General features: G+C 39.4%; 1 protein-coding gene and 1 long non-coding RNA gene across 2 annotated transcripts in view; one reads left to right on the top strand and one right to left on the bottom strand.

The window, feature by feature from the left end:
• Positions 1 to 19932, top strand: part of LOC120722283 (exostosin-1a-like) — a 44252-nt gene extending 24320 nt beyond the window's left edge. The window contains exons 2-11 of the mRNA XM_040013209.1: positions 3761 to 3854; positions 8668 to 8775; positions 10561 to 10680; positions 14668 to 14800; positions 15225 to 15343; positions 16256 to 16351; positions 17566 to 17655; positions 17854 to 18014; positions 18108 to 18279; positions 18569 to 19932. Coding sequence (XP_039869143.1) covers positions 3761 to 3854; positions 8668 to 8775; positions 10561 to 10680; positions 14668 to 14800; positions 15225 to 15343; positions 16256 to 16351; positions 17566 to 17655; positions 17854 to 18014; positions 18108 to 18279; positions 18569 to 18754 — 1279 coding nt within the window. The 3' untranslated portion in view covers positions 18755 to 19932. The remainder of the gene's footprint in view (positions 1 to 3760; positions 3855 to 8667; positions 8776 to 10560; positions 10681 to 14667; positions 14801 to 15224; positions 15344 to 16255; positions 16352 to 17565; positions 17656 to 17853; positions 18015 to 18107; positions 18280 to 18568) is intronic.
• Positions 15143 to 18247, bottom strand: LOC120722286. Its single transcript, XR_005693395.1, has 2 exons — positions 18136 to 18247; positions 15143 to 16328 (listed from the first exon to the last, which is right to left on the bottom strand). It is a non-coding gene; the product is annotated as an uncharacterized LOC120722286 (long non-coding RNA).
• Positions 19933 to 20913: the final 981 nt, after the last annotated feature.

Genomic DNA, 20913 nt, shown 5'->3' with positions numbered 1-20913 from the left:
AAACCAATTCATGGTTCAGTATATCCAAAATCTAGGTTACAGAAATTGTGTTGTTGCCCAGCTATGAAAAGGTCCTTGGTTATTTTATGAGTAAATTCATCCTGCTTCACCTAACCTATCTGTATCAATCTAACAATACCCCTTCTGAAAATTCATGAAATCAAATATTTGTTGTTGTGTAAATGTATACTGTGTAGAGGATTAAGAAAACCAACAATTACATAAATTAAAGGAAACTGCTCTGTAGTTCCTGGTAGTCATGCTGGTGGAACCAATATCAGCACTTTGAAATGCCACGTCAATGGCTCTTTTGATTGCAGCCCTCTCTGTGAGTTGTTATGTGGATAATGTGTGTGGTCTCTTGCATGGATTATAGGAGACAAACACTTTGGCTCTTCTTCCAAGTCTCCTCCGGCACTTGACAAAGTGTGCTATGCATTTCTTTTTCACACCATCCGTTCTGGTTGCTAGGAGACTGGTTGATGTTCATTCTTGACCCAGCTCACTTCTTGTTATTCATTTCTCTTTCTGAATCATTCTTGTTCCTTAACTCTAATACTAAAAATTATTTTTTAAATTATATTCAAAAATTAATAGGCTTATGTAAAGAGGCATAACAGAAGGTCACAGCATTGAAACTGATGTTTTGCCATTTTACTGCCAAGTCTTTTTCCTTTTCTTTTTTCTTTTTTGTTTTCCTCAGTGAGAAAGTTTGGACATTTGTCAGAACTGGACTAGTTATGTATTAATATCAAGTAAAGTGTCGAAATGATGAGGCCACATTAGTGCGTTTCTCTCATCTCTTCTCTTGCACATGGAGGAGAGTGTTTGCACCTAAACTGAGGCTTGATCGGTCTACTTTCTTCCTGTCAATTGAAACTATGCACTGATTATTGGCAAATAACAGGATTCCACCTTTATGTGCCATTCTGGCCTTGAACCTCAAATATTAATGTAAAATGATTTCACATAAGTGAACAAACACCTCATAATATTTTCACTGGAATCTGTGTACAGTGTGTCCTAGATTTGCTTTTTTTCTTCTTGCATAACACTTGTCATCACTGTATCTTGGTAAACCAGTGTATGCCGTTTAAAAATACAGCTACTTATTTTCCTTTAAAAGTGATACAAGGATGCTTATTCGCACAGCATAGCATAGCAGGCCACTAGGGGTTGGTCCCTACTGATGGAATTTCCAGCTGAGTTCAGTGACCTGTGAAAGATGGCAATTAGTTAAACGCACAAACACAAAAGAGAAACGATGTTGACTAACTATGGAAGAAAGTAGAGGGGTTTTGGTAAGCTTAACAACTAATTTACTGGTTGACAAATCAGTATATATTCTGACTTTAAGGTTTCTTTTTACTAGTCTGCACTCCCATCTTCCCTGTGTCACTCACAGACAACACAGCTTGGTCATATAAAAGGAGCTACCATTTCTAAAAGGTGGTTGTTTCTAACCAAGAACAACACAGTGGTCAGTAAACGTCAACAGTGTGGTCGCTCTGACTGACCAGCTGGTCGAGGTTCAGTCCAAATTGAATGTGTCTGTCTACCACATACATACTATAACTCTGTGTGGGTTTAGGCTAAGCTGTATTGTTTTGCAATGTAGTTTGACTTCATGTTATTAGCTCACCCTCACCCATCCTAACAAAGGGGTTGAAGGAATTATGAAAGTAAATGGATTTAAAAAAGGAAGAATTGGACTCATTCATTTGAGTACAATGACCAGAATGCATAAAAATGGCACAGACTAGCACAGTTTTCTCTTTCAAAGTTACAAAAAAGAGAAGCAAACAGGGAAAAGTTGTGGGGGTTTTTGTTGTTGTTATTTTTTGTTTCTTTTTTTACTCATCCCTACAGCCAATCTGCTACTGTGAAACTGCTCTGTTCACCAGCAGCTAACTGCATAGTGGAAATATGGGACAAGGCAGGATTTGCCTCATATCATGCAGAGTTAAATGCTGTGAGATGCGGGCAATGAGCTTCTCACTGACATCTATGCTGTTTGAGACCAGTCTGTTAAACCTCTTCATGCCTTACAATTGCACTGTGAAATATATAAGAAAAACACTGAGGCATGAGCTGGTTCAAAAGGAAGATGTTTTTGAACACTCATCCTTAACGTCCTCACTGACATGAGGTAGCATACTGTGAGACTGCTCCTCCCCGCAGGCAGCCATCTGGAAGAGTAGGGAAGAATGGAGGTATGCAGGGAGAGGAACATCTGGTCTTCCCTGAGTTTGCACGGACAGAAAAGATGATGGATGTGAAAAACTTATACCCCGCCGGGCCCAGATGCAGACCTACATTTCTGATTTTATAGGCATGCAAAATGGTTAAATATCATGACTCTCGCTAGACTGTGTGTTTGTCATCTTGCAATCCATCTGTGATGTAGTCACACTTATCATTAAGTCCACTATTTCATAATGGATGCACAGATTAGAGCAACATCTGTGCTACCTACTCTGCAGCATTAGTTGCTCTGACCTACTAATAATTCCAGTGTTGATAATGGATTTCTGTGTTTTATAGTGTATTATGTATTACTTAAGTGTATTATCAACAGCATCAAGCTTAGCTGTTGCTTTTATGTCACTATAATGCATGCCCCTTGTATTGCTGTGTAAATGACTTGATAGTGGTGTAATAATATCGTATTATGGTCATAGGTATATATTTCTTAGACACCTTTTGAGGTATTTTTAGTGTTTCTAAGAATGCGGTTTGGATGATTGTATATTGGGTATAGCAAGAAAAAGTGTTGTGCTTTATGTTATGAAAGTGCTTAGGAAGAGCTGGAGGTACAGTGAACTACTGTGTGGTACTTTTACCAAGTGTGCATAGTAGTATGCCGGGATGTGTCTTGACTGTGCAGTGCCCTGTAGACTAGATGTAAATCAGTTCATGGATCAAGTCTGCAGAGTAGCGTGCCTTTTTAATATTGAGCCTTACAGTACACTTGGTGAGACACCCAGCAGTGAAACCCTAAGCATAATTTATGTACACACACACAGTAAATGAGAGGCTGTGGACATCCAGGTAGATATACACAGTAGGCGCAACACAAATGATGACTCACCTTTGCTTATTTGCAGTCTCATTCAAATGTAACCACAACTTGTTTTAAATGTAGCACACATTTGCACTTGTCCTTGTTTGCAAATAATACTGAGAAATAAAATATTTACACTTCCAGTTATCCTTCATAAAACTCAACTGAATGCACAACTAGCCAAGACACACACACACACACACACACACACACACACACACACACACACACACACACACACACACACACTTCCCGCTCCTTTTTACACTCACTCTCTTGCACATAATAATGACACCGAAGGAATTCCAAGCAGCTTCTTAATCCAAGCAAGTGCTGACTGAGGCTTAGATTGAATGGAGGAAGAACGAGAGATGTTTAGATGTGCAGGTGAAAGGGCAAAGGGGTTTATAGGTGAGTGGACAGAAGTCAAGATCCGAGAATGGGCTTTTTCCTCATAGTAGTAGTTCTTTCAAGGTATTCCTTTATCCAAAAAAGAGAGGTAACACGTGTTTTGCACATGTAAAAAAAATAACATTGGTTCTGCGTTTGCTTTCTTCCTTAAGTCTTTTTTTTTTTTTTTTTTAAATAAGTTTTTTTTTAATCAATAAACAAAAACACAGCTCTGTTTTCTGTATGGTTGCCTAAATTCATCTTCTGAACATGTGTTGCTGATTTCTCTAATTTCTTGCTCTGCAGGTATGACTACAGAGAAATGCTGTACAACTCCACATTCTGTCTGGTACCTCGAGGACGACGGCTGGGTTCCTTTCGCTTCTTAGAGGCTTTACAGGTCAGTGATTAAAAACACACATATTGCTTTTTACTGCTGACTGTATTTTGTTAGAATATAGGTTCATTGCGAATTTTATTCAATATTTTAGGGTGGTGAAAACGTAATCCTAAAACAAATGTAAAAAAAAAAAAAAAAAGACTAAGTGGGACGTCTCACAACTAAAAGAAACAGCTGCTCCCTGAATCTATGCAGTAGCTATGTTGTAACCGTAAACCCATCTGTAACTCTACGAATATGACCTCCCTGGAAATGTAGCTAAACATCGCGTCAGCATAGTCTGGAACAATTGTGATTGGCTTGTTCACTACCGTCGATTCCTCTCACCCATTTCTAGATACTTTTTTGCCATAGTTTTTAAATCGGTGAGAGAATAACAACCATCGTCAGTATAAGGAATATTAATCATAGTGTCAATACAAGGACTCACAAATGTCAGCAAATTCCTGGAGAGAGAATGCTGATATTGGCTGTACAAAGAAGTGAAAAAACTTTAGGGATAAATATGTTCTGTGTCATAGGCTTTACAAAGTCTATATTACACTTTAGTCATCACAGCTGGTAGCATGCCTTGATTTAGGAGGGTTTTTTTCTTATATATCGGATGCTCCTCCTGATGCAGCCCCTGTTGTTGTTTTTTTGCTTTGTTTTTTTCTTCTTCCTAGGATTGAATCAGGAATCTTTTCCTTGTTAGACAAATGTGTGATCACTACACTATGGAGCCACTGTGGCATCTCACCAAATGTAGATCCCAGAGAAGGCAGTCTTTCAGAAATAGGGAAGTAGTCTTCATCACCCTTCATGGATAAAATGGTCCAGTAATTTAAGAACGCTGTTTCTTCTGCACATCTGTGAGGGCATCATTAATATTGGACAGGGTTTGGAGCGGTGCATGCTGCCATCCTACAGTTATGTATAGTTTTTAAATGACTTATATTTAAAAACAGTCTGCTACTTAGACTGATATTTAATTTTTTTTTTGGAAACAGGGTTGTATAGTACAATAGTTCAGGAAATACAAATCTTATGCAACATTATCTGTTTAATTTTGCTTGAAGAAGCTATTTTACACACACACAGTTGTGTTTTCATATCTTTGTGAGGACATCTAATTGACATAATGCTTTCCTTGCAGCCTACCCTAACCATCAAAAATGAATGCCTAACCCTAACACTTAGCGTAAAAATAACCATAACCTAATTGTAACCCTGACACTAAAACCACATTTTGAGCCTGAAAAATGCCTTCAAGCTCGTGGGGATGGGCATTTTGTCCCTACAAGAGCTGTTGGTCCCCACAAGTATACTGACATTCCAATTTTTGGTCCACACAAAGATATGTAAACATGGTACACACACACAAACACAGTCAGATTAGTCTTAAGGAATCACTTTCAAATTTGAACATGAATAAATCTCAGCTGATGTCCAGCCCACAGAAATTGTAAGGTGCTAAGATCATTAAGGCATCATCATTTTACAGTCTTTCTTATATTAAGCAAACATAGATTAAACTGATTCAAGAAATAATGTTGTGTGTCAACACCAAACCTGATCAAACAATGAAGCTCCTCATCAGCACTCGAGAGTGCAAAAAGTGAAGTGCTTATTTAGTCCTAGTAGCTCTCTCACCCAGTGCCAGTCATTTTGTTAATGTGCAGCTAGTGTTACTTTAGCTGCGTATGACTCACAGCTTTTTCTGCCATCTTGTTTCTTTTTTCCTTTTCTTAATCTGGTTCAGCTTTTTCCATTCCTTTAGGTGACCCCCCCCCCCCCCCCCCCCCCCACTCAAATCTTCCTCCACTTTTGTTTTTGTGTGGCAGAAAACATGTGCTTAATCATTTATGTGAATGGCTACCCTGCATTTAATGTTCCTCAATTATCCAACAAGTGTCCCTAATTCAACCCCAACACAGTAATTATCTCATTCACACCATCTGTCTGTTTTAGGTGTACAGATATGGCCAGGCTCATGTAGTGACAGCGTGCTCAGATCATACGTTGAAGAGTGCCTAAGTTAATTTTATTTAACGTATACTTTTACTTGAGGCAATTTATGTTGTTAAATGAATGTTGTAGGAGATGGAACTAAAATGATGAGTTTTGATTTTTCCAGAGGTAAAATGGGCACTGCCTCTGTATTGAATGAAATTGGAAGATGATTACATCACAGGGGAGGCCACGTATAGACAGGACGCCAGAGGAGAAAGCAGTGTGTCTGCAGTGGAGTTAGAATGCAGAGGTTGGCTAGATTGTAGGGCTGGGCTGTGGCAGGGAGAGGCACTGGGGTGTGTGTAAACACTTATACAAGAAGCAAAGAAGTTGAGTAGGACAGACGCATGGAAATTTGACGGAATTTGTGAAAGCGAACAGGCTGTTGTGAGGCATAATGCCCCAGTGACTGAAGTGAGTGAGTGTAAGGAGTGAAGATTTTCCATCCATCCATCTTCTTCAGCTTTATCCGGGGCCGGGTCGCGGGGGCAACAGCCTAAGCAGAGGTCTGCCCTGGGGCCTCCTCCTGGTGGGACATGCCCAAAACACCTCACCCAGAAGGTGCTCAGGAGGCATCCTTGTCAGGTGCCCGAACCACCTCAGCTGGCTCCTTTCGATGTGGAAGAGCAGCGGCTCTACTCTGAGCCCCTCCCGGATGGCTGAACTTCTCACCCTATCTCTAAGGGAGAGGCCAGCCACCCTTCGGAGGAAGCTTATTTTAGCCGCTTGTATCCGTGATCTCGTTCTTTCGGTCACTACCCACAGCTCGTGGCCATAGGTGAGGGTAGGGACGTAGATCGACCGGTAAATTGAGAGCTTCACTTTTACACTCGGCTCTCTCGTCAGCATGACGGACCGGTGCAGCATCCGCATCACTGCGGCCGCAGCACCAATCAGTCTGTCGATCTTCGGCTCCCTTCTCCCATCACTTGCAAACAAGACCCCGAGATACTTGAACTCCTCCACTTGGGGCAGGAACTCATCCCCAACCCGGAGTGGGCACTCCACCCTTTTCCGGCTGAGAACCATGGGCTCAGATTTGGAGGTGCTGATCCTCATTCCCGCTGCTGGAGTGAAGATTTTCTTTTTTTAAATCTTTATTTAATTAGAGTGAAACTCTTGAGATTTACAGTATCTCTTGCTGTAGTGCCATCGTCCAAGACAGGTATCATTAACCCAGCATGTTTTAGTGGGAGAAAGCAGAGCTTCCAGAAAACATGCAGACCACAACATTTTACCCAGATTTCTAACTTTTTTGGAAACCTGGTTGCAAAGTAATTAAGGAAATCCAATGCTTAATGCTTAGTTCCTCTAGAAGAAAACTACATTATAGGACTGAGTCACCACTCTTACTTTTATATTTTGGTTCCAAGGAGCCAGTTTTTATTGCGATTTTTAAAGTGGGTTTAAGCAGTAGTTCTCCAGGCTTTCTGAAGGTTTTTCAAAGTTTTTTATCTTTGGCCATTGTCAGCTTTTCCATTGATTTTCAGTCTAGTCCTTGTACCTGATCATTTTCAAAGTTGTTTTTTTTTCTCTTTTGAACCACATAACACTGATCTATGAAGTCTTCAAGAATTAAAAAAAGGTACTTGATTGATGAACCATGTTGTGTCTACATACAACAGATGGCAAACAACCAATTTTAAATAGCATCTTTAAGCACTTCATCATGTGACAAAAATGCACAATTTGTTCCCATTTCCTCAGCTGAGTTGAGTGAAAATGCGAAAGATAAAAGTTAGAAACACAAAAAATAATATTTTTCCACCTAGAATAGGATTACCAAAGAGAACAGGACAGGAGGACAAAGAGGACAAAAGAAGAATTGGCACACACCTAAAAACAAAAGAAAAAAAAAACATCTGCAGCACGTGAACAGTATATGAAAGTCATGCCCTAAAGAAACAGGAAAAATTCAGCAATGACCTATTTTCCTAGCAAAGTACAGAGAACTGAACAGTGGCTTGAGACTTTGGTATAGAATAGTATATATCATAGCAGAAAGTTTGTCATACTGAGTTTTTATAATGGTTCTTTCACATATTGGCTGTGTAATATGCTGAGTTACCTACAAGGGTTTGAAGATGATTTCTCTGTGAGAGCAGCTAGGCAGGTAAAGCATGCAAAGACCTTTGCTAATGACAAGAAGATGATTAGATGAATACTGCAGCGCTCTGATGCACGAGTGTTTGTTCCTGGATGCACAAGACCAATCAGTAATTGGTAGTCCGCTTAACAGATTACAGGAGGCTGCTGTGCACCACTAAGACACAAAGACATCCACCAACAGACACACCTCAGTAAGAATTTCATTCATCTCTTAGACACAGGGGTTTGATAGTTAAGCCATTTTAAAGTTTATCTTCCTTTCCACTAAGTACATTGATCATTTTTATGAAGCCACACTGCTTAGTCACTTTGAGAGGTAGTCATCACAGTATCGCAGTGATTCTGTGGTTTACGGAAATGTGCTGTGAAAAAAAAGTGTCGATCCAACTGTTTAAATTGCCTGATATGAATACCTCCTATTTTTTTATTGCCTCCTAAAGGAGAAATTATTCCACAAGACCGATGCCTGGTTGTTCCCTTTGAATATGAATATTGAGTATAAATATTTTAAGACTCAGGTAGCAGGCAATATGGTACTGGCAAACTGATTGCACTCTTATCCAACTTCTCCTCCCTGCTTGAGATATTTACTGTAAATTTAAACGTTATTAGCATACTGTGGGTCTCACAAGTTTCACAGGTTCCATTCTTAAAGCGGTTCACCTTATTAACAGTTCATTTTCTCTCTGTATTTGTGGTGTTACTCTTGCAGGCAGCTTGCGTGCCAGTGATGCTAAGTAATGGCTGGGAGCTTCCCTTCTCAGAGATCATCGACTGGAATAGGGCAGCTGTTATTGGGGATGAAAGGCTGCTATTACAGGTAAGCAGAGTTTCTAAGTTAAAACCTAAAGCAGGATACCCTATATACATATAGAGGTCGAGTGCCATAATAGCTCAGTAAAACCTCCGAGAATACCACTAAAAAACACCACTGTCATATTGCCATTTCTTGAATTTTTATTACTTTATTTTTTTTTTTTATCCCTCATCACCAGTGAAAGTTATTATAATAAAAGCATTATCTCCTGTCTTGATGTTTTTGGTTATTTTATCAGAATCTAATTCATTGGACAGATTTCAATGCATACATTCATGTGAAAAAGAAGGTTGTCAAAGAACTATAAAAAACTGAGTACGCCACATGATTTAGTAGCATGTAGAACCACATTTGTAGTTTTCTGTGAGTTGCTGCTGTTTTTTGTGGTCATCGTCTTGTTGCATGACTCATTTTCAGCGAAGATTTAGCTGTCAGACAGATGTTTGACTCTAGACACACAGAGGAGCTTGTGGTCGACTCAATGACTGCAAGGTGCCCAGGTTCTATGGTTTTGAAACAAGCCAAAATCATCACGACTCCACCACTGTGCTTGATAGTGTGTATGAGTCATTTGTGCTGATATGTTCTTTTTTCTCTTTTTTTCCTTTGTTTGTTTTCCAAATGTGGTGCTGTGAATTGTCTCCACTTCTGCTCCAGAAGTTTTGTAGTTTGTTCAGGTGCGACTTTGCAAGTCATGCTAAAATATTCTTTTTAGAGAGAAAAACCTTTCTTCTGGCAGTCCTTCCAAACAAGCCATGCTTGTTCAGGCTTTTGCAAATTTTACTGTCATGATGTTTAACATTTAAATTGCTAACTGAGGCCTACGTAGCCCACCCACCCCCAATTTCTAAACATTGCACTGTCTGACCTCGTTCAATGGTCAGACAGTCTTCCTGTTCAATGGCTGCTTGTGTTTCGGGGCTTTGCTTTGAAATGTCTCCATAGGTCTTGACACCGAGCTTGTCACTCATGCCGAATGTGGTCACCATCAATTTTGCGATTTTGAATTTCCTAAGATGTTGAGTCGTGGTAAAATAGTGGCCTTGTGTTAAAATGCACAAACTGCCAACACTTCTGCTTTTATACATGTGATCACACTTGATGGTTAATAAACGTGTACCTTTTTAGAAATGGGATAAGTAACAATGCTGGCTTCTCAAATCTGTTATCATGAAAGTATTTGGTTATTCAGTTTTGTAATAATTTTTTTCACCAATTTTGACTTCCTGTTTTGCTCCGACGTGACTGTGATGAAGGAAGCTGTAGAACCAATATTTGCTAAATGTACAAGAGACTTCAGTGCTTGTGATGAGTATTGTCAGTATCGGTTCTAGTAAAGTGTCATCATACATTATCTATTATTTGTTCATATGATAACATTTTACATACAACTCTAAGGGTGTTAATTCTCATAGATGACGATGATGTAGATTGAAGATGAGTTTTAGTTTTTTTCTCCCCTAAACACTGAAGGTTTTTGGCATGTCTTAAAAAGAGATGGTAACAGCAGCATGCAGGTGTTCCTTGCTTCTTTTTTCCAGTTTTTCTTTATGTCAGCTAGCAAGTGCAAAGTGTCTGAATATTGCTGCATTTTGAGGGCACATCTTCGATGACCTCCATGAATTGTTCAGTGCTGATTTATTGGTTTTAACCCCTTTAACCTGAAACTACTATACAGCAGATATGACAGCAGAACTGATTTGTGTATTGAGATTATCCAGTTCAAGCTGTTCTTTTCTACATACTTCATTAAAATAAATGTTCTTGCATATCTTACCTGTTCCCTAGATCCCTTCAACAGTGCGCTCCATCCACCAAGATAAGATCCTCTCTCTGAGACAGCAGACACAGTTCCTGTGGGAGGCTTATTTCAACTCTGTGGAGAAGATAGTACTGACCACACTGGAGGTACATACACACCTACATACAACTCTCCACATGTGTATCACTATACAGGGAGTGCAGAATTATTAGGCAAATGAGTATTTTGTCCACATCATCCTCTTCATGCATGTTGTCGTACTCCAAGCTGTATAGGCTCGAAAGCCTACTACCAATTAAGCATATTAGGTGATGTGCATCGCTGTAATGAGAAGGGGTGTGGTCTAATGACATCAACACCCTATATCAGGTGTGCATAATTATTAGGCAACGTCCTTTCCTTTGGCAAAATGGGTCAAAAGAAGGACTTGACAGGCTCAGAAAAGTCAAAAATAGTGAGATATCTTGCAGAGGGATGCAGCAGTCTCAAAACTGCAAAGCTTCTGAAGCGTGATCATCGAACAATCAAGCGTTTCATTCAAAATAGTCAACAGGGTCACAAGAAGCGTGTGGAAAAACCAAGGCGCAAAATAACTGCCCATGAACTGAGAAAAGTCAAGCGTGCAGCTGCCAAGATGCCACTTGCCACCAGTTTGGCCATATTTCAGAGCTGCAACATCACTGGAGTGCCCAAAAGCACAAGGTGTGCAATACTCAGAGATATGGCCAAGGTAAGAAAGGCTGAAAGACGACCACCACTGAACAAGACACACAAGCTGAAACGTCAAGACTGGACCAAGAAATATCTCAAGACTGGTTTTTCTAAGGTTTTATGGACTGATGAAATGAGAGTGAGTCTTGATGGGCCAGATGGATGGGCCCTGTGGCTGGATTGGTAAAGGGCAGAGAGCTCCAGTCCGACTCAGACGCCAGCAAGGATGGAGGTGGAGTACTGGTTTGGGCTGGTATCATCAAAGATGAGCTTGTGGGGCCTTTTCGGGTTGAGGATGGAGTCAAGCTCAACTCCCAGTCCTACTGCCAGTTTCTGGAAGACACCTTCTTCAAGCAGTGGTACAGGAAGAAGTCTGCATCCTTCAAGAAAAACATGATTGTCATGCAGGACAATGCTCCATCACACGCGTCCAAGTACTCCACAGCGTGGCTGGCAAGAAAGGGTATAAAAGAAGAAAAACTAATGACATGGCCTCCTTGTTCACCTGATCTGAACCCCATTGAGAACCTGTGGTCCATCATCAAATGTGAGATTTACAAGGAGGGAAAACAGTACACCTCTCTGAACAGTGTCTGGGAGGCTGTGGTTGCTGCTGCACGCAATGTTGATGGTGAACAGATCAAAACACTGACAGAATCCATGGATGGCAGGCTTTTGAGTGTCCTTGCAAAGAAAGGTGGCTATATTGGTCGCTGATTTGTTTTTGTTTTGTTTTTGAATGTCAGAAATGTATATTTGTGAATGTGGAGATGTTATATTGGTTTCACTGGTAAAAATAAATAATTGAAATGGGTATATATTTGTTTTTTGTTAAGTTGCCTAATAATTATGCACAGTAATAGTCACCTGCACACACAGATATCCCCCTAAAATAGCTCAAACTAAAAACAAACTAAAAACTACTTCCAAAAACATTCAGCTTTGATATTAATGAGTTTTTTGGGTTCATTGACAACATGGTTGTTGTTCAATAATAAAATTATTCCTCAAAATTACAACTTGCCTAATAATTCTGCACTCCCTGTATACAGGCGTAAAAGTGCTGTGTATTATTTGTCATATTTTAAAACCTCACTACTGTGTTAGTATTTTTCACTTCTGTATTTGTGCATAAATACAAGCGTAAAAAAATACAGTTAAATTATAAATCTATTAGTTGTCTTATCATTTGATTCAATTCTTTTAATTATTCTTATCGACTTTGTGGTGACATTATCAGTACAGACTATGTAGTTAGCACTAGTACAATGAAAATGCTCAAAACCACATTGAAAACCAAGAGGAGTGATATATATTGTTAAGCACTGCTGTCATGTTTTGAGGCTGCGTATCGCTGTGGCTTGGCTATCAATCATGTCAGTAGTTTGTTCCTGTCAGACTCCATTTATCTGTAGGCTTCCCGGTGAATAGCAGCCTATCACGCTGCTCTTGGGCTAGAGTTACAAACAGACAAAGATGAGAGCGGTAAAGAATGGAAAAAGGATAAAGAGGCGAGAAAAAAAGCAAAAAGGATATTGTAAAGCTGTGGAAGTGAGGATTTTTTTTCTTTAAACTCATCCTCTGTTTACATGGTTAAATATTTGTGTGTCTATAAATTTACCTGACACTATTTTATGACAACAAATGAAGGTGACCTCTAAGTGACTGAAAAACTATCTGAATGGCAGGTAAAGAAGATCATGTTACAGCTGTTTTCCATAACATGCAGTCAGTCTTATGGCTGACTGCAATTCACACCAATAATAGTTATGCTCGTATAACTTTACAGACATTTCATACCAAGAGTAAGTAAGTCAGTGCATTAGAAGGCAGAGATGGCTTTTCCGTGTCAGCGGGCTAAAGTTACAACCCCGAGAAGCTGATGTTCGATCTGTTTACACTCAGCATCTTAACCCTGTACCGACATATCCCACAGTGCAACACCAAATCAGCTATGTTTTGACTCCTGATGCACTCTTTTAGCGAGCTACCATTATCTGGGGATTCTTGATATTTTGCCATAAACAAGGTAAAAGTGAACCTGAACAATCACGTTTATCACCACATGTATTCTGCTAGAAATAAACAGGGTTTGTTGTGGTCTGTAGCTGCACCATAACTACTGAGGACACTTAACATTTCTATTAGGGTATCCTCTTAATGTCTAGGAGTCATCTGGGGAATGTCAGTGGGAACAGGTGATGCTTGGGCTTGCAAAGCTTACAAGCATACAGAATGTAATATTAGACTAAATAACTAAACATGACTTTTAATTTCGTTACAGAGAGTCCATTGCGAAAAACTGTCATGACATTCTGATTTTTTTAAAAATCATTCTTAAACGATTTATTTAAATTTATTTATTTATTTATTTTAAAAAGGAAGAAGAAAAAAGGAAAACAAAATCAAGCATCATGTTTTCCTAAAAATAAAAGGGGGAAGACTGGGTTCATTCAGTTCTCACAAGATCACGACAACAGGGAGAATTTCATGGTTTGAGTTAAAGCTATGTCACAACTGCTGTTACTCAATATTAATGATGTCAGTGAGGTAAAATATTATTTTACCATTTCTATATTTGGTACCAGTGCACATTTTGAGCTTCAAACACACTTGATGTCAAATGCAGTGGACTGAATGATCAGATCTCTATTTGGATTTAAAAATTCTAAAAAATTGAGCTTGTCTTGAAAAAAAATAAGTGCTGCAAATTTGTCCAGCGAAATTACGTGTTTGGTCTGAGAAATATTTTTAATGCATGAAACATTCACACGATGTTTATGCATCTGGTGCATAAAGGCTTTTACTGTGTGAGGATCTTACAACATCAGATTTCAGCGTTTTGAACTGATGTCTGTTTTCACAGATTCATAGCATCTCCATTTCTCAAAATAGATCTGTCACTGTCAATTCTAGTCTAAATCCAACTCTGTCATTTGTTACACATATATAAAATATACCGATGAAAACCTGAAATTCATTTATATAACTGGGAAACTGAAAGATGAGAAATTATAAAGCACAGCCAAAAATTAGTCGACAAAAACCCTAAAAAAGATTCAAATAACAGAATGAAAGGACGTTTATTAGAAGGCACAACAAGATGAAGACAAAAAGCCCCTCATTTGTATTCTGCAGGATCCTTGTTTATTTGAAGTGACTCGTAATTTCAGTTGTTAATTTTGAGAAGTGCCAGAGGATCTGTGCCTGCACTCAGTCCCAAGCAGCATGTTGGATTGGACATGCACAATCTCGACGCACAACTCTATTTCCTCAGTCCTTGTGAGAACAGTGAGAAGTTTCTTTGTCTTGAAATAACTCAGGAAAAGCACTGTTGTGATTTTTATTTATGATCAATTTACAAATTTACTGAAAAATGTGATCTTGCCCCACCCCCCCACTCCCCTCTCCTATTCTTGTAGATAATTCAGGACCGGGTGCTGCTGCACACCTCAAGAAGTAACCTCATGTGGAACAGTCTTCCTGGAGGTCTTTTCACCCTGCCTCAGTACTCCACCTCCCTGAGAGACTTTCCCTTCTACTACGCTGAGCTGGGTCAGTTAATCAATCATGCATGCAGTATAGGAACAACATTACTGAGAGACCCCAGGCTTGGTTAGACTGATTTTATTTATGGCACAACACAGAAACAGGTGGTGTGTGACAGGTGTTAAGTGCTTGTAAACTAATATGTAAATCACGGACAAGTTATGTAATGCATATTTATTATTTTATGATTTGTCAGAGAAGCACATCAGTTACACTTGCCATGTTGTGTTTGTGCTAATTTGTGTTAATTGGCCAGATATTTGGCTTGTTGTTGACACTGGGATTTGGTTAACTGGCTTCCTTTCCTTTACAGACCTAATTAGACCTGTTCAGCTATGCATCCACACAGCTTGAAGTAGATTTGTAAGAAGAAAAAAGTTGTTTTTTTTTAAAATTGTGTGTCCTGTTTTTTTTTTTTTTTGCCTTCTAGGTATTAAGCCACCTTCTAAGTTTACAGCGATCATACATGTGGTCACTCCACTGGTCTCCCAGTCCCAGCCGGTCATGAAGTTACTTGTCGCTGTGGCCAAATCCCAGTACTGTGCCCAGGTCAATAAAAACCCAACACACATGTACACACAGCTATGCTCAGACACACCCGATCCACAGGGGTTATTCCGTGATGCTGATGTGATTTCCTTCTGTCAGTTAATTTAAATGTTTTGCATCCTAAAATGCAGAAAGTTTCCAAAGCATTATTTAAAGACATTTTCCGGACAACCCACACAAGCAAAGCCGCTTTGGTAGGAAAGGGAGGTCTGCCGCTATGTCATTGCTCAAGTTTATCGTATCACCAAAGTGCGGCTGTTGGTTTAAAGCTGCTTTTGAACTGCAGTATTTTATTCATGCTAGAGAGATGAAGGGAGGCTGTCCAAATCATTTGCATTTGCAACATTCCTGCCACAACACACCCACCCCAACACTCCACTCTCTCCGGATCCTTTTATACTCTGGTAATGCACACTGTAGGAAATATAAGAAGCCATTAGCAGTAGAACTATGTAATGTACAGCTGTTCTGCTGACGTGAAAGTTGTGCTTAAATACTGTTGAAATTCAGACACAGAGCTGTTTAAGATATTAATGGTGGCAGTGTTTTAACTACTATGTGTCTGTGCTGTGTTTTGCAGCACGGGTTTCGGTGTGTTCATTCAATCCTGTTGCCTTTTTCAGTCAATATTGGGTCCACATTATCCATTATTTCGACCTTTTGCAAATTCACTAGAAATGTGTACTCATACGGAACTGTACAGCTAAATGTCAGTACATTTTGTTTCAGCATTTACAGTAATGACACATCACTGTCGTGTAGGTGGTGTGACAGTTCTGAAAATAGATATGCAGTTTCATGAAGATGCTGTTGTCTTCTACAAAGCTAGTAAAGAGATGGTTTTGAAATTAAAATGAAGTCTTCTTCATGGTGTTTATCTTTAATCCATACTTTTTTCCCCTCTTTGTGCAGGTGATAGTTTTGTGGAACTGTGAAAAGCCTCTTCCTGCCAAGCACCGCTGGCCTGCCACATCAGTCCCTGTTACTGTAATAGAAGGAGAAAGCAAGGTAAAAACCTTAGGCGTGTATCTGTCATATTACGCAAGTTGTCCATATTTGGTTTTATTTCACAAATCTTCTTAAACTGAATAAAATGTATTTATTGGACTGCACACAGTATTCAACAATGTCAAAACAAAAACAGTTTTTGCAGTTATGTGTGTGTTTAATTTAAAATTAACCACTGAAATGTTACATAAGCATTCATACCTTTACTTGCTTAGTTTAGGCGGAAGTACACCTATTTTCTTTTTTCCCCATTCTTCTCGGAAGAATCACTAAAGCTCAACCTGGGCTGCATGAGTGAATTCTATTAGTGGGAATCAGTGCAGACGGCACAGGTGAATTTCTAACAAGTACAGCCTTTGGATCCTTTTTAATTTACTGTTTACTGCATGCCCTGTGATACCTTTTATGCTTTCAACACTTACTAATCTAAGACCACAGCCTCCCTAATGCAGGAGGATGCTAGAGTGTGTCAGCTATAGGTTCAATATCTAAACCTATTTTATATTTACTGGGGATTCGATACAAAAATGTTGGATTTATCATTTAGGTCTCAGAAATAATGAAAAAGACTTAAATTTTAAGCATAAGTGCTTTTCAGACATGGCACTGGAACGTTGTGTCTTTCTCTCTCACTTCTTGGAGCTTGATTCAAGGAGGTTTATCGGTATTTATCCTGTAAACATGTTTCCAAGCAAAATGAAACTTGTAGTGTATAAGAAACTTGCAGGTATTTATTCAACCAAAGCCCCGTGGGTCGAATGCCAGTGTGGCCAACAAGGTTGTTGCTAACAGCGATTAAAAACCCACATTCTACACTTTGATTAAAAGTGACATTTAGAAGTCTAGACACATGTTTATTTTTAGTCCTTATGATCACTTAATAAAATAGTTATTTTTAACTATATTTAGAGAGATATATGAGAGACTGTAGGGAAAAGCACTCTTCTACTTATGGATCCTTATCTGTGTTTTTAAGCTCCTCATTAACACGGTGTGTTTGTACTGTCACTGACTCTGTAAGATGAACAGCTCTGTAGCACAAAGAGACATGAAAGACACTGACTGTTGGTGCCGTCTGTTAAGCACATGCACCTCACTTGTGCTCATATGAGGCTAATTCATACAGTGTCATTTGGTAATCAGCTGCACAGTAAAGCTGTTTGTTCTTTTCTCTCGCCCAGTCACATTTGCTTGTGTTTTCCAAATCACACCAGGTGATAAGCAGCCGCTTTCTGCCCTACAACACTATCCCCACCGATGCTGTACTCAGTCTGGACGAGGACACGGTGCTTTCCACTACAGAGGTCAGACTGTCATCATACTTCACTTGTACTGCGTTTTCATTTAAGACCAAAAATGGCCCAAGTTCGAGCTAGTCATTTTCTATTTATCATCTCTCTCTCTATGCTGTTGGTACACTTCTCTGGAATCATCTGTTCTCCTGTCCTCATGTGCTGTGTTTTCTGCCCGTCTCACTTTGTTTCTCTGTGATCTCGATCCAGGTTGACTTTGCCTTCACAGTGTGGCAGAGTTTCCCAGACCGCATTGTTGGTTACCCGGCCCGTAGCCACTTCTGGGACAGCAACAAAGAGCGGTGGGGTTACACATCTAAATGGACCAATGACTACTCCATGGTGCTGACCGGGGCTGCTATCTATCACAAGTACTGTCACTCGTCTCAGATTCCATTTAGTCCAGAGCTTACACAGTTTCTCCTTTTATTATAATCAGTCACTCTGTCAAACCTCCTGTTTAGATACTACCACGACTTGTACACCACCTACCTTCCAGCCAGTCTGAAGATCATGGTTGACCAGATGTCCAACTGTGAGGACATTCTCATGAATTTTTTGGTGTCATTGGTGACTAAACTGCCACCTATCAAGGTCACCCAGAAGAAACAATACAAGGAAACCATGATGGGACAGGTGGGGCATTTTTTTTTCTTCTTAAATCGTGTGGATGGTTTTGTGGATTTGTTTATTATCATCCACAGTTAAGTGTTTTATGCTCTGATAGCCTTTAGTTCCACTAAATCCCTCCTGTCAAGGAAAGAACAAAACAGTTGTCATTTGTAAACCTGAATTTAAATTTGTATTCTTGCAATATTGCCTCAGAAAGGTCACTGTCATTGGTGATGAATCATTTATTTTGTTGATCTCTTACCCTCTGCCACTGTCTGTGTCTCTCGCACCTTTCAAAACCTTCCATCCACAGAGCTCCCGAGCATCTCGTTGGGCTGACCCGGACCATTTTGCCCAGCGTCAGACCTGCATGAACAAGTTTGCCAACTGGTTTGGCACCATGCCCCTGATCCATTCTCAAATGAGGCTGGACCCAGTCCTGTTCAAAGACCAGGTGTCCATACTGCGGAAAAAGTACAGGGACATAGAGAGACTATAACCTTCCTGAGCCCCCCCGTTCTCTGGACACTACAAAGAAAGAGCGAGGGGGGCGACCATACAGAGATGCGCACAGCCTTTTCAGAGTTGCATGGATGGATCAGTAGAGAAGCAAATGGGGTTTGGAACTGGGGAAAAAGAAACTGGAACAGATGCGGCTGTGTCTTTTTTTTGTTCTTGGTACTTCCTCCGTGTCTCCTTTCTGACATACTGTAATGTGTACTGGAGAGACCTGACCACAAGAGTCCCACTATTTACACTGACTACCACCTGCTGAAGCTCACCTGAGGAGCTAAAGGTTCTCGACTTTGAAGCAAAGCGGTCTTGGAGTCTGAATTCACAGCTTGCTGCTTCAGTATCCCGTCAGTGGCAAACCACTTTCAACCCCGCTGAAAGAGACAGGTCTGGTCTGTACACTATGCACAGGATTCTGAAAGTTTTTGCTGATAGAATATTACTGATAATTATGAAGAGGATAACACTATTTTGGATTGTGTTTAGCTATTTTTTTATACAGTGGATGAACGGCCAGCACTACTCTTTCTGTATTGTCTTAAAACCAATAGTTTAGAGTGGGTTAAGAGAGGAAACAAAGCCGCGACCACAGAATTGAGTTACGGTCGTTGATCTGACATTCACAGTGCCTCACAGTTTTATCTGATGCCGTTGGGATCTGGGAATCTCCGAAAAAGACATTGTGCAGAATGAGCACTTTGATCTTGCTGCTGTCGGTTTTATCTTATTTTGTTGGTTTCCCCCGTCATTTGTTATTTTCTGTGTAAATGAAATCATGGAACGTGGAGTAAAATCTTCCTAGTCAGCTTTTATATATTTTGTTGTAGCTCTTTCATTCATGCTTTCGTTCATATGAGCAAAAAAAAAAAAGAAAAAATCTGAGTCTTGTCATGTGCTATTCTGATTACATTCTCATGGTATAATTATAATGGTGTTAAAGCCAACTTACACAACTAGATTTGCAAATGCAGGGATAGAAATCTTTCATTGAATCCAAGACTGTACTTCCCTGAGAGCTTTTTAGAAAAAGGTCTTCTTAAATAACAAGCTAGGATACTTGTACATGTGTTTTGGCTAGAACAATACAGCTTTGCCTTTGTTAGAACAGGCTTAGCAAACTGAGCCAACTAATTGAAACACACACCACTGTGAAAAGGCAAGAAAAACTTTTTGGCAAGATATATATATATATATATATATATATATATCAGCCTATATTTTTAGGCTGACAAATATTTGCACCGAGCATTTGCATTATTTCTAACTGGGTAGAAATGTTCAACTTGGGGAATGTCCTGGAGATCCTGTAGTAAGGGATTATTCTCAATGTTCCTTTTAAAGAATACACACAATCAAAAACCTCACTGATAATTACAGATTTAAAGTTGCCCTCAGATTGGCATTATGACACTGTGCATACCCCACATTTAACAAGTGTAATCCAAAACAAAGACACTGGAAAGTATTTTCCATAATTCAGTACGTCAGTCTGGTAAATTATCTCCCGGCCTCTGCTACATTTATTAGTCTTCTAAATCTGAGAGACATATCTAATTTTCTGCAGTAATATATGCTGACTGCCAAGAAGAAATCGGGATTTTCTGCTTCTTTATTAAACAATTTCTGATTGTTGGATCCCATTAGCAGCATTTGTTTTTTGGTTTATATGTCATATCATTTTATCTAAAACGTTGTCACGTGATGATTTTTAGAATGGGGCATGTGTTTTTGAATCACTGCATCATCCAGGCAAAATGTAGAACTCTAACCCCTTAACCCCTGTACATCCTTTAATAATTTGTTTTGTTTTGTTTGTTTCTGTTAGTTTTGTTTTGTTTTGTTTTTTAAAGAAGATCAAGCATATGATTAGTTCGATAAGTTCCTCGGCCCTTTGTATGTGCCAATACAAGCATTAGTTTTTTCCATTTCCCTTTCTCATATGAAGAACTCCATTCACCTTCTCATATTTATTTGGTCCAGCAGGTGTGTTTTTTCTGTCTATATGGGAATGTGAGAAAAAGGAAGGGGAAGTCCAAAGATGAGGGTGCTGCATGGTATTTTTCACTTCAGAGAATGTGCTATCAGCTTGACAGTAAATTTAAAAAACAAAAAACAGAATTGCATTTCTGAAATAAACTCGGTGCA

Source organism: Simochromis diagramma, unplaced genomic scaffold, assembly GCF_900408965.1.
Source record: "Simochromis diagramma unplaced genomic scaffold, fSimDia1.1 OVJJ01000618.1, whole genome shotgun sequence".
In the NCBI taxonomy this organism is placed as follows: Eukaryota; Metazoa; Chordata; class Actinopteri; order Cichliformes; family Cichlidae; genus Simochromis; species Simochromis diagramma.
The sequence above is the reverse complement of the archived record's forward strand: the minus strand, read 5'-3'. Positions and strand labels throughout refer to the sequence as shown.